This window comes from Phyllostomus discolor, chromosome 3 (assembly GCF_004126475.2).
Source record: "Phyllostomus discolor isolate MPI-MPIP mPhyDis1 chromosome 3, mPhyDis1.pri.v3, whole genome shotgun sequence".
NCBI classification, from domain to species: domain Eukaryota; kingdom Metazoa; phylum Chordata; class Mammalia; order Chiroptera; family Phyllostomidae; genus Phyllostomus; species Phyllostomus discolor.
This window is the reverse complement of record NC_040905.2, coordinates 46,733,033-46,743,931: the sequence shown is the minus strand read 5'-3', so window position 1 is coordinate 46,743,931 and position 10,899 is coordinate 46,733,033. Positions and strand designations below refer to the sequence as shown.

At 47.8% G+C, this 10,899-nt stretch overlaps 1 protein-coding gene across 2 annotated transcripts in view; it reads right to left on the bottom strand.

Annotated features, from left to right (window-relative positions):
• Positions 1–919: 919 nt before the first annotated feature.
• Positions 920–10,899, bottom strand: part of SV2C (synaptic vesicle glycoprotein 2C) — a 186,124-nt gene continuing 176,144 nt past the window's right edge. For both annotated transcript variants that reach the window (XM_028531082.2, XM_036020439.1), the window contains one exon: positions 920–5,881. In XM_028531082.2, the coding sequence (XP_028386883.1) occupies positions 5,698–5,881 (184 nt within the window). In that variant the 3' untranslated portion in view covers positions 920–5,697. The remainder of the gene's footprint in view (positions 5,882–10,899) is intronic.

The window sequence follows — 10,899 nt, the reverse complement described above, 5'->3', positions numbered from 1 at the left end:
GTGGATTCTGAGAGCTGGGCCTCTCTGAGAGAGTTCGTGCCAGTGGTGCCCATCCATCTATCACCCACAGGAGTTGAGAAGCAGTTGGAAATCTAGCCCAGTATAGGGAGCTGGGTCAAGGTCAACAGTCTAGAGCTCCCACCCACCCCCACAACCACCTATGTTCTTCATGTGCTCTATCCTTTGGCCTCCACCTCACATATGGCTTGACTGGCACCTTCTTTAGTCCCAGTGCCCCAGTAGCCTGGCCTTGCCTTGTACACTGCTAGAGTCAAGAGGCGGCAAGAGGAGAAGAGGAGAAAGAAGACAAGAAGGACAAGAAAGGGAGTGAGTATATACTGCCTGGGGCAGGTAGAGGAGAGGGCTTCTGAGTAAAATAAGGAAATCAGAGCTCTCGGGGGGTGGGGGACACTGACAACCGCCCTGTCTGTTCTGCCCCCTCGGAACCCCACCAGACCTTTGCAGCTTCAAGACACTCCGCCACAACCATGCACTGGTTCTTAAACTGAAATCAGGAAACCTCCTGCCACTGAACTTGTCAGAACTTGTTTGCTATGTGGCTTATCTGCCGAGGGTGGAGGGGGGAAAGCTGCCCTAGGATATCTGCAAAGACACTTGACTCAGTCACAAGTCTTCAAAATCGGAAAGGAAACACCCTGGGAAGCTGGGGGCAGCCGCTGCGGGACTTGCTGACTCCACTGTGCTCTGGAGGGAAAACTCCCACCGCCTGCCCTGGGAGCAGCTTTCCCGCCCCCACCTCCAGTTTCAGGCCATGAAAAGGCTATCTTGGAAGACGTGGGAACTTTAAAAACGAACATCGTTCTACAGATGGGGCTATCTTTCCTGCTGATTCTTTCCCTTGGATGATACCTTAGTGCGATTTCCTGCCAAGACCTTTTAAGAAACAGCACAAGTGTGGCAAGTACTAGTTAGTAGTCCCTTCAGCAAAGTCCAGGCAGTTGAGGGGCTTTCTCCTCCTCTCAGAGATATCCCCAAATTTCAAAGGGTTCCTGCATTGTCTACCATAGGCAATTACTTCTTCTAAATTTGGGGGGAAACACCCAACACTTTGTGTTTGATTGGAAGGGGCTTTGGAGAGGGGTTTTCCCTATATAATGGGGTCAGCACGAGACCCTCCCCCATTACAGATGTGTTCTCGTTACTCCCCCGTTTTCCCTCTGGCCTCATTTAAGTCCTGCAGAGGTGAGCTGTCAGCACACAGCACAGTGCCGCAGCCTAGCACACGGCAGGGGCACAATAACTATTTTTATTGAACAATCACATGAGGTGACAGGTCAGTGAAGGCTCTACCCCACTCTTTTGCCCACCTAGCCCCGCCAGCCTTCAACAAGGGTCTGAACAGACCCGTGAACTGTATGAAAGCGATCTAGGTATTGTTTGAGAAAGACCAAAGGCAGCCCTGGCAATGGCTTGTCCAGCTGGTGAGACACTGTCAATGCTTAGAGCACAAGGACATCACACGGGGAACTGTCACTCCACACCTGAAACAATGAAGGCACACACAAAATACCTGGGAGATACTGACAACGTTCTTTTGCCTACATGGCACAGATTACAAGAGAAGCTTTACTCAAAACGTACTTTGCCAGGCAGAAACAGACACTGTAAGGAATACACGGTCCACTTCAGAGGGCCCTGCTGTGTAGACGGCTTCCTGCTCTTCCACCGTGACTGGTGTTTCTGTGGGTTTGGTAACTGGACTGAGGTCAGCATGCTATGGGGGCTAAAGGAAACCCACACATACAGGCAACATACACCTAAACAACCAACCAGTTGTCTTTCTACGCTACCAGGTAAAGGCCGAAATCATACATTCCTGGCTTCAGAGCCTTTAATGCATGAACAAAGTGTGTAAAACACACACAGTGACACACTTCAGTAAAGTGTGTCACTGAAGAACTAGATAAAGGCCATTTTGATATTGAACAGAAAAAAATGGAAGAATATCATATTCTACTTTGGTTGGCAGAGGAAACCAGAAGGTATTCCCATGGAATGCTTTTGAAATGATGCCAGGGTCTAGAAAGTCTCAGCCGCGCCCCAGCCCCTTCCCTGGAACCTTCGCGCTGATGTCTGGTGTCTCCCTCCTGCCAGTACATGCCTGTTCCTTCCTCTCCCTCGGTCTCTCAAGACATCCGGAAAAGCAGCTCAGTCATTCTTGGGGTGAACCTGCACTCTGATTTGGTGAGATTTGTACATGAAGGTATGTTTGCCAACTTCGGTGAAATCACTTAAAACCCGTTTCTGAAGGCCTAGATCTGCTTACGACCGTGTCTGAAGAATAAAGCAGAGTGCAGAGTCAAGAGAGCCAGCTACAGGACGCGGCCTCGGTGATTAGTACAGCGCTCAGAGGGCCTTCTGTCTGACCCGGTCGGTCCCTGTCCTGGGCAGGCGATGAAAACCGTCCAGCCAGCACTGAATCAAGACAATGCTGCAGATCCTACGAAGCTGGGAGCACAAACAACACGAGAACTTTGTTCTCTGGCCCATCCCGCCAGGATTTCCCAAACAGCTTCCTGAGCTCTCGCATGTGTGCCTGGAGCCTAATTTTTCAGTTTCAAAATTATTTGGTGCTTGTGAAGATGAGTGCAGCATCAAAAGGTAATCAAATAAAGCTACTTCCATGAAGATCCTCTAGAATCCTGAACTAGTCCCAATCCTTTACTCTACAGACAGGGAAACTGAGGACCAGGGATGTTCCACGACTCACATTCTCTCCAGCAAGGTCTGGGTCTCACTGTTGGTTAGTGTGGAGCCAGGGCCCATCTGTCTTACCTCCCAGGCCCAGCCTCTGGGCCTGAGATGACCCCAGCTGCTGGGTTTGGCTTCTGAGGCGCAGGACTGCATAGAGCTGGGGCAGTGAGACCCACGACTTGGGGTCTAACGTGGCACAGGGTTTACAGTTTGGAGTGGCTGGGTTGTCTTTCCTACTGAGAGGACCCGGCAATAATAACAGGATTCAGCCACATGCTGGATTGATTCCAAAGAGCTATGAGGAAATTTTAGATAGAAAAGGAGTTAGAAATAGAGGAGCAAGTGGGGCTGTTTCCTAGGCTTTCGCTTTTGCACACACTCTCCCTTTCCTTCAACTGCAGCTGAAACGAGATGCTGGGTGCAGGTGCCTGTGCCAGCAGCCTCCTACGGTGGTAGAACTGAGAGTTTCTGTTTAATGGCACGGCTATATCTTAATCCAGCTAACCCCAGAACAAGCCAGACAGGCCACACCACATACTTTGGGAAGAACCTGAGCTCTCATAGAAAATCCAGGTGACAGGAACAACAGGAGGGAGGCAGAGAATACTGCACGGAAGGTGGGAAGGTGGTGACCAAGAAGGTTTGTGACCACAGACTGTCCAGGAGATTAGAATAGATCCTTCTTGGGCCACCTGGGAGGCTCGGATTAAGGGCCAAGAAGGCCAAGAAAGGCCCTCTGGAAGGGCAAGCATGGTGGCCAGTCTCATGAAGTGGGGTTCTGCTGGTTTATCCTATTCTGACTCAGGCCCGTATTCAAAGCAAAGTCTGCCTAAACCAAGCTCGGCAGCTTGGGAGATGGTGAATGTGTGTAGAGCTATGGCGGACACGGGAGACCTTTCTGAAGTAAAGAGTCCACTTAGCAAAGTTAGCTCTCACAGAAGATGAGAGAGCAACACCCATGTACACATACACCTTACATTTGCAGTTGTCACTGTACATGCCACATTCAGTTTTAAAAAATGCCGCCTGCTCAGGTCCCCCAGTACGTCTTTTTTTAAGAAGAAAAATCAAGGGGTAGAGAGGTGGAGAAATAAGTCTGTAGGAAGAATAACATACAGGCCCCTTCTTGCTTTTGATGCTGTCTTTCTTCTCCAGCAGTATTACAGTAGGCAGAAGCCAGAGTACATTCTGCTGCTTTCCTTGCTTTGTTGATAACAGTCTAATGGCTCTCATCTAGTCTTTATTGATTTTCCTTCTGCCTGCCCCCTTAGCTTTGGGTTTGAGTTTTCCTGAGGTTCTGGCCCTGAGCCAACTCCCCAGGGAACCACTTTCTTCCTGCCAGCCCCCAACCCCAGGCTGCCCCCCTCTACAGACCTGAATTACTTCAAGGGGAAGTCGATTAATGGCTTATGTTAATGAAAGAAGCTTTTCAGAGTCTGAACTCTGCAGTCTGGAGCTCCAGGAGGATCATTAGGAAGGGGCGAGGGGGGCAGAGGGGCCTCTGGGGTTAAGACATCTTTGCACGTAATGACTGTCGGGAACAAAGGCTCTCCTCAGCGAGGCCCAGGGCCGAGGGCTGCTGGAAATGCCTATAATAAGTATGGGGTAACCCCCTCACAAGACATGGAGAGTTAAAAAAGGAATATTGTTTTAATATGGGATTTATTCCTGGTTACTGGTCATTGCTGCAAATCTACAAGAAGGCCTCAGGTTTCAAAGATGAGTAAAAGGGCTGAGCTTGGAGGAGGAGCAGCCCCTAGGGGTGAGAAGGTCACGTCACCGACAGCCCGTGGGAATGTCCTGCTGACCCTCTCTTCCAGGCCCAGGCAGATTGCACAGATCAAATGAGCAGCCAAAAACCACCAGGAGAGGCCACCGTGTCTGCCAGAGGGTCCCTGGAGGGCGGCAGGCTGTGATTTCACACAGAACACCCCAGCCCAGGGGACCTGCCTCAGGGATGCTAGCTACAAAGTCCAATGTCAAACACTGGGGTCACTGTCCGTCAAGGTATTCCCTTGCATTTCTAAATGGCTTTAGGTGTGAATGGCTCCCTAATTTGCGATATGCAAAGACTTGGATGACTGACTGACCATCCCCACACTAGAGACAGTTTGGATGAATGGCGGTCAGGTAGGCAGACCCAATTTTGAGAGAGTGGCTTTCTTTTCCTGAATCTGCTTTCTGGCAAGATCAGTGGCAGCTGGGGGTGGGGGACAAGGGCAGTGAAAGCTCTCTCTCTGATCTCTGGTTTTCTAACATTCGGAACCACACGTCACAATCGCGGGCCTTATTTCCTCACATTTTTCAGACATTTAATGGACCTTTCTGGCAGACATCTTGCTGGTTCAGCTCACACAGACCTCCGCTGCTAACTGCAGAGCCTTTATTTTTCTTGTCAGTGGCGTCACCTTAATTGTCATTCCTGAAAGAGCTCCACCCAGCTCTGTTTGGGACCACATGGTTTTCTTTGAAAGGCCCTGCTGTTACGGCTAGAATTGCGGGGTGTCCTTTTCTAAGTAAACAGGAAATGTCACTCTGTTTGAAAAAAAGAGAGAGAGAGAAAGAATCCCTCTCCTCAGCACAAATGCAATAATATGCCAACTTATATTTCCTGTGAATGTGGAACTAGGAGCAGGATCTGTTTCTTACAGCAGCTCAGTCCTCTGATCCTCCCACCCTTCCTCGAGCAGAATCTCAGGGAGGCCCGGCTGACTGGGACATTTTAAAAAATGCTTCCACGGATTTTGGGGAGGCAGCAGCAACTCAGGGAAGATAACAATGCATGGGGGAAGAGGGGTGGAGCCTCTGCAAAATCACATTTAAGGGGCAAGATGATATGCATCTAAATTTTAGTCACAGCAAGAGTTAGTGTTCTGGTATCTGACCACCTTTCTAAATCTGAAAAACCTGAAGTCTTGACTCAGTCAGGAGAGTTGACACAGGGCAGGAGAGAGAAACACAGGGCGGATGGCTTGTCTCCAGTTACATCAGGACCTGGGTTTGTGTGTCTGGCAGGCGCAACCCCACCAGTCCCCCACACACGAGCACGGTGGAGGCCAGCAGGATGGGGATGGCTTTGGTGATGCTGACCAGGGAGCCGAATATTAAGTTCCCAAGGACGGCGGCAGCTTTGCAGAGTGCGTTCAAGAAGCCAAAGCCCGTTGCCCTGCGAAGGAAGGAGATATGGACAAGGTTGAGAAAGTGACTTCCAAGAGTCCTATTTTAGGCGCAAATATCCCATATGGTACTTTCCAAGGATCTCCAAGTTTTGTGTATCATTAGAGCAAGTAACTTAATGCTTGTCAGCACACCTGGAGATGGAGACTCCAGCCGCTGGTGCTGTTCCTTCAACCCTCTGTCGCTTCCTCCCCACCTCCAGAGACTCTTATTCTGCCCATGAGTTCCAGTTTACCAAGAGAGCAAATTTCAGAGCCTAAGATTCTTTTCTCTTCCAGAGTTAAATGAAAATATGACAATATATTTCTTAGGGTTTTTTTTTACTTCCTATTTTTTCCTAGCTTAATTAATATGCGAAGTTTTAAGTAATTAAATCTTATTTTCAAAGAAAATCAGGGATGAGTGGATTATACTCCTCATCTCCCCAGTACCCTGGAGGTGGCCTATGGTGCTCTCTTCCCAAATGTTTTGGCCGCAGGCAGAAACTGAATGCTGAGCGGGGAGGTCCATCCGTGCGCTAGTTAGTGACACAGTTCTTCCGTCCTCTTCAGAGCTTCAGGTGGGCCATAAAGGCCAAGAAGATACTGCAGAGGAGAACGGTGGTAGGCCTGGAGATCTTGCTCACTCTGCTGGCATTTCAGATGTGCAGGTGGCTTGTCAACAAGACACATTCCATTCCCTAAGGCATTCTTTGGAAAAGAAAACCTTCACTACTTTATGTGTGTTGAGTGTGATTTTACTGTAATCTCCTAGGGAGGAAACAAAATTTTGTCCACAAGAGCAGCAATGCCACAGACATCACGGGATAACAGGAATTTCGGCTGCTTTTACACCGGCCCAGCTTTTGTCTGTCACTGGGCACCCGTGTATTAAAGGCTAGTGAATGAAGGTAAGTGTCTGATACATTGCTTTCCCTCCAGAGGGAAACACATTTTATGTTCTTCTAAATGAAGCATTTAGTACACAGCTTTTTTTTTTAATTGATTTGTAAATCTGTAAGGATGAGTTTTCCTTTGGCCAGCTGTAACAACTACTCCTCACTACTTGTGCTGTTCCTGATGATATTTTCTCTAGTGTGTAGGTATGTACTGCGGTGATTACCCAGCCATTCCCCTTCCCACACCCTAGGAGGAGAACCAGCCTTCCTCTTGAGCCTGGAGTTAGCACAGGGCCAGTGACTTCACTGATTAGGACAGACAGACCCAAGATGGGGCAGTGTGCACGGACTTTCTATTTGGCCACGACACCTAGAAAGTGGAATAAGGAAGGGGTGTGGCAGACAGGAACTTCTTGAGAAGAGGGGAAGCTAATTTTGTCTTCTTCTTTTTGGCTTGTTTTTTTTTTTTTTTTTAAGAAAGAGACTAGTCATAGCAACAACCACCAGTAAGAAAAGGAGATTTAACATACTGATAACTTTTTTCTAATGAAATTGCTTGAAGCTACACATTGGTCACCAAAGAAGAACGACATCACTCACCACCTCCTCCATTTCCGTGGAGATGAGGCCATGAGGCTGACGTTTTAAAAAATTAATAGACTTATTTGCTCCCATTAACTGGGGCTTTAGACTTCCCATCAGGAAAACTGCATGCATGTATTTAATAAGTGGTCAATAGTGCTCTGTGCCAGGCACTATTCTAAAAAAATAATTAATAGACATTTTTGAGCAGTTTTAAGTTTACCAAAAAAAGAAACACCCGCCCCCCCAAAAAAACTGAGAGAAAAGTAAAGAGGATTCCCACACACCACTTTCCCAGTTTCCCAAATACGGTACATTTGTTACAATTGATGAGCCAATATTAATACTTTATCATTAACTGAAGTCCATCATAGTGTACACCTTAAGGTCACTCTTGATGTCATGTGTGCAGGGGCTTTGACCAGTGTGCCACGGATGTACCCGCCATCACAGCATCACACAGAACGGCAGCTTCACTGCCCTGAAAATCCTCTGTGCTCCCCCTGTTCATCCCGCCCACCCCCACCCCCGCCATTTCTGGCAACCACTGAGCTTTTCACAGCCTACACGGTTTTGCCTTTTACAAAATGTCATATAATTGGAATCACACAGTATGTAAACTTTCCAGATAGGTTTCTTACACTTATTTTAAACTACATTTTCATTTCACAAATGACCAAATACATCTTATGGTAGTAAGATAAGTTGTATTGTTCTAGAAAAAAATGGGCAGTAAGTATGTTGCAGATAAGAAAGAAAAACATTCTTCTGTATGAAGAAGTCTCTCAACACTGAGGCTGCAGGTTGATCCATGAAAAATTTACATCTGTGTTCAAATAACCATGTTCTCCCCCAGCTGCAAGCCTCTCATACAACTCAGCACAGGGTGTAGGATGCAGGCGGCTCTCTCTGTACATTACTATGGCCATAACAGAGGAAAGGATGACTTCCTGAGATCTCTGTGTGGGCCTTGAGCACCTGCTATCTGGAGTTCCTAAAAAGAGATGATCAAGTCCTCACTTCCTAAGAATCTCCTTTTTCCTTTACCAAGCAGAGGTGGTCCTTCAGATAAAAATCTGGTGTGGGTGCAAAGCCTCCTTAAATTGATGTTGGCATTCAAGAAAACGTGACTGTCCTTTCCTTGGGTAAGTAAATTATTTCTTCAAATACTTGCAGCTGAAAGGGTTTGATTTTCTACGCATTGGAGTCACAGCTGTCTTAGAAAAATCATCCTCAAAATGGCTCTTCCTTGGGGGTTATGCGTTTATATTAAAGTAAAGAAGCTTTTAGTTGGTTTATTCCCTGTTCTCATGTAAAGAAAGAGCATTGACTTCTGCAGACATGCAAAGCACAGATCACCTTGTGCTCCTGAAGACCTCTGAGGATGGGGAGCTCAGAGCTTGCAGCCCCCACCTGCCCATAGCAGGCAGGCAAGCCACTGCATTCCTGACCACCCTGAAGATGTCTCGTGTTCTCTCTTAACCAGCGAGCACTGAAGAAGAAGAACGACATGTCTAACACCTTTCTGTAAGCTCTATCCCTGGTTCCCCCATCTCTCCAGCCAGAATTTTGTTTTCAATTATTGCTCAACCCTATTTATCTAAATCTCTTAAATGGAATATCCTCCCCCCCCACCCCCACGATGGCAGCAGCCCTGTTTGTTCCTCGTTCCACGAAGGTGGCCCTTCTCCCTGTAACCATTAGTTCCCTCTGCCTGAGAACCTGGTGCTGATGTGGGCAGCTGGCAGGAGCGTGGCCACCTGAGCATCCCCTCGCTGTGGCTGGACTGAGGCTCCTTCTTCGGGGCCTCCACAGTCCAGCAAGTTCTAGTTCGTGTGTATCATTTGATGTCCTAACTGGTGACTGAGAAAAGGGAGCTGCTGGCTCAGTTCTGGACAGAGTGAGGGTGGTTTTGCCCTCCCACCCAGCCTCTTTCCTTTTGGTTTTTCTGACTCCAGGGCAGGGTCAGCTGGGGCTTCCCGAGGCTCCTGGCAGGAAGAGAGGGACGCCGACTGCTGGCGGCTCTGAGGCAGTGCCCGGTGCCAGCAGGCCCCCTGTGAGCATCAGCCACCGTTTTCACACTGGCAAAATGGCCGCCCCATCGACTGATGAAATTGTCAGAAAAAAACATTTTAATGCTACGTTTTGAAAAGGACTGAAATGGTGAAGATCCAAACTGAGCTCATGGACTACCTGTTAAATGGTACAAGGTGAACATTCTCTTTTCTAGTCTAAACTTTTGGGAGAGAACTTCCCTGGACAGCTCTGTCCAATCATTGGAAGAAGCTTCTCAACACGGGGCATTTGGGAAAGTACAGGCGATCCTCAGATCGGGAACACACCACGATCTAAAGACTCATCTGGAAGTTGGCTATTTGAAACATGGAATAAATTTCATTTCTCTCACAGAAACAATATTACAAATGATGACTAGGCCCCTGGGTTAACCTAAAAAGGGTATTTTAACACTGACTCCATCTACACTGTTCAACTACAATACTGAGAACACCAGAAACCTCTTGAATATTTACCTAAAAAGCAAATTTGTCTTTAATAGACTCCTAATTTACATATTCTTCTCTGCACGTACTCCTTCACCAATCACTCATGAAGCATCTATTCTGTGCTGAGCACTGCACTAGGCACCAGGAACCCCAAAAAGAACAAGGTGAAGAGCCCTGTGCACTAGACAGATGCAAAGAGATCATAATAACAACATACGAAGTGCAGTGACACAGGTACCCTGGGGTATTACAGGGCACAGAGGGTGGGGAGCAATCTCAGGCTGCGGGGTTGCAGGTGAGGGAAGGCTTCTCAGAGGGGATGGGTGAGAAGAGAACTGGTTTGGGGGTGCAGGATGGACTGTGGGCAGAGGTGGTGTTTTCTGCCTCTCAAAATATCCTCACGTCTTCCTAACTTGTCTCTGTGGTAGCCCACTCAGGTTGGCCTTAGACAACTCCTCCGGGGGCTTCTCAAGTGCAGCGATGGCCTGCATCCCATCAGTCCCCAGACAAGTCTCCCACTTCCTCGTGCAGCTGTTCTCAACTTGGTGTGTCGGCAGCAGTCTGGTTGAACCAGGGTGGCACAGACATGTGTAAGCACAGCCTCACCCAGGGGTGCTCAAACCTGGGAGCACAGTGGCACCCGTGGACCCGTGAAACACGGCATTGGTGACATGGCAATACCAATGCTCAAGGCCATGTCCACAGAAATTCTGATGTTACTGCTCCAGTGGGGGCCCAGACGTTGTAGGTTTGAGGCTGCTGTGATTTTAAAGTGTATCCAGGGCCGAGAACCCTGCAGTCTCCCAGAGACACCTGTGTTTTGATTTGGATTTACTGTTACATACTACAGGAAATTATGTGAGCAAAACATCCACTCCACCACTCCGACAAATGGTTTTTATTTCTGAATCCCCTTACGTGTGCTTCCAATCATATCCATATTTTTATATATCACAGAATTCATAGAAATTTGCTTTCTGCCTTTCCCCATCAGTAACATAACTATTTGTCCCATGTTATTGCTATTTTGTTTAAAATGAAGTG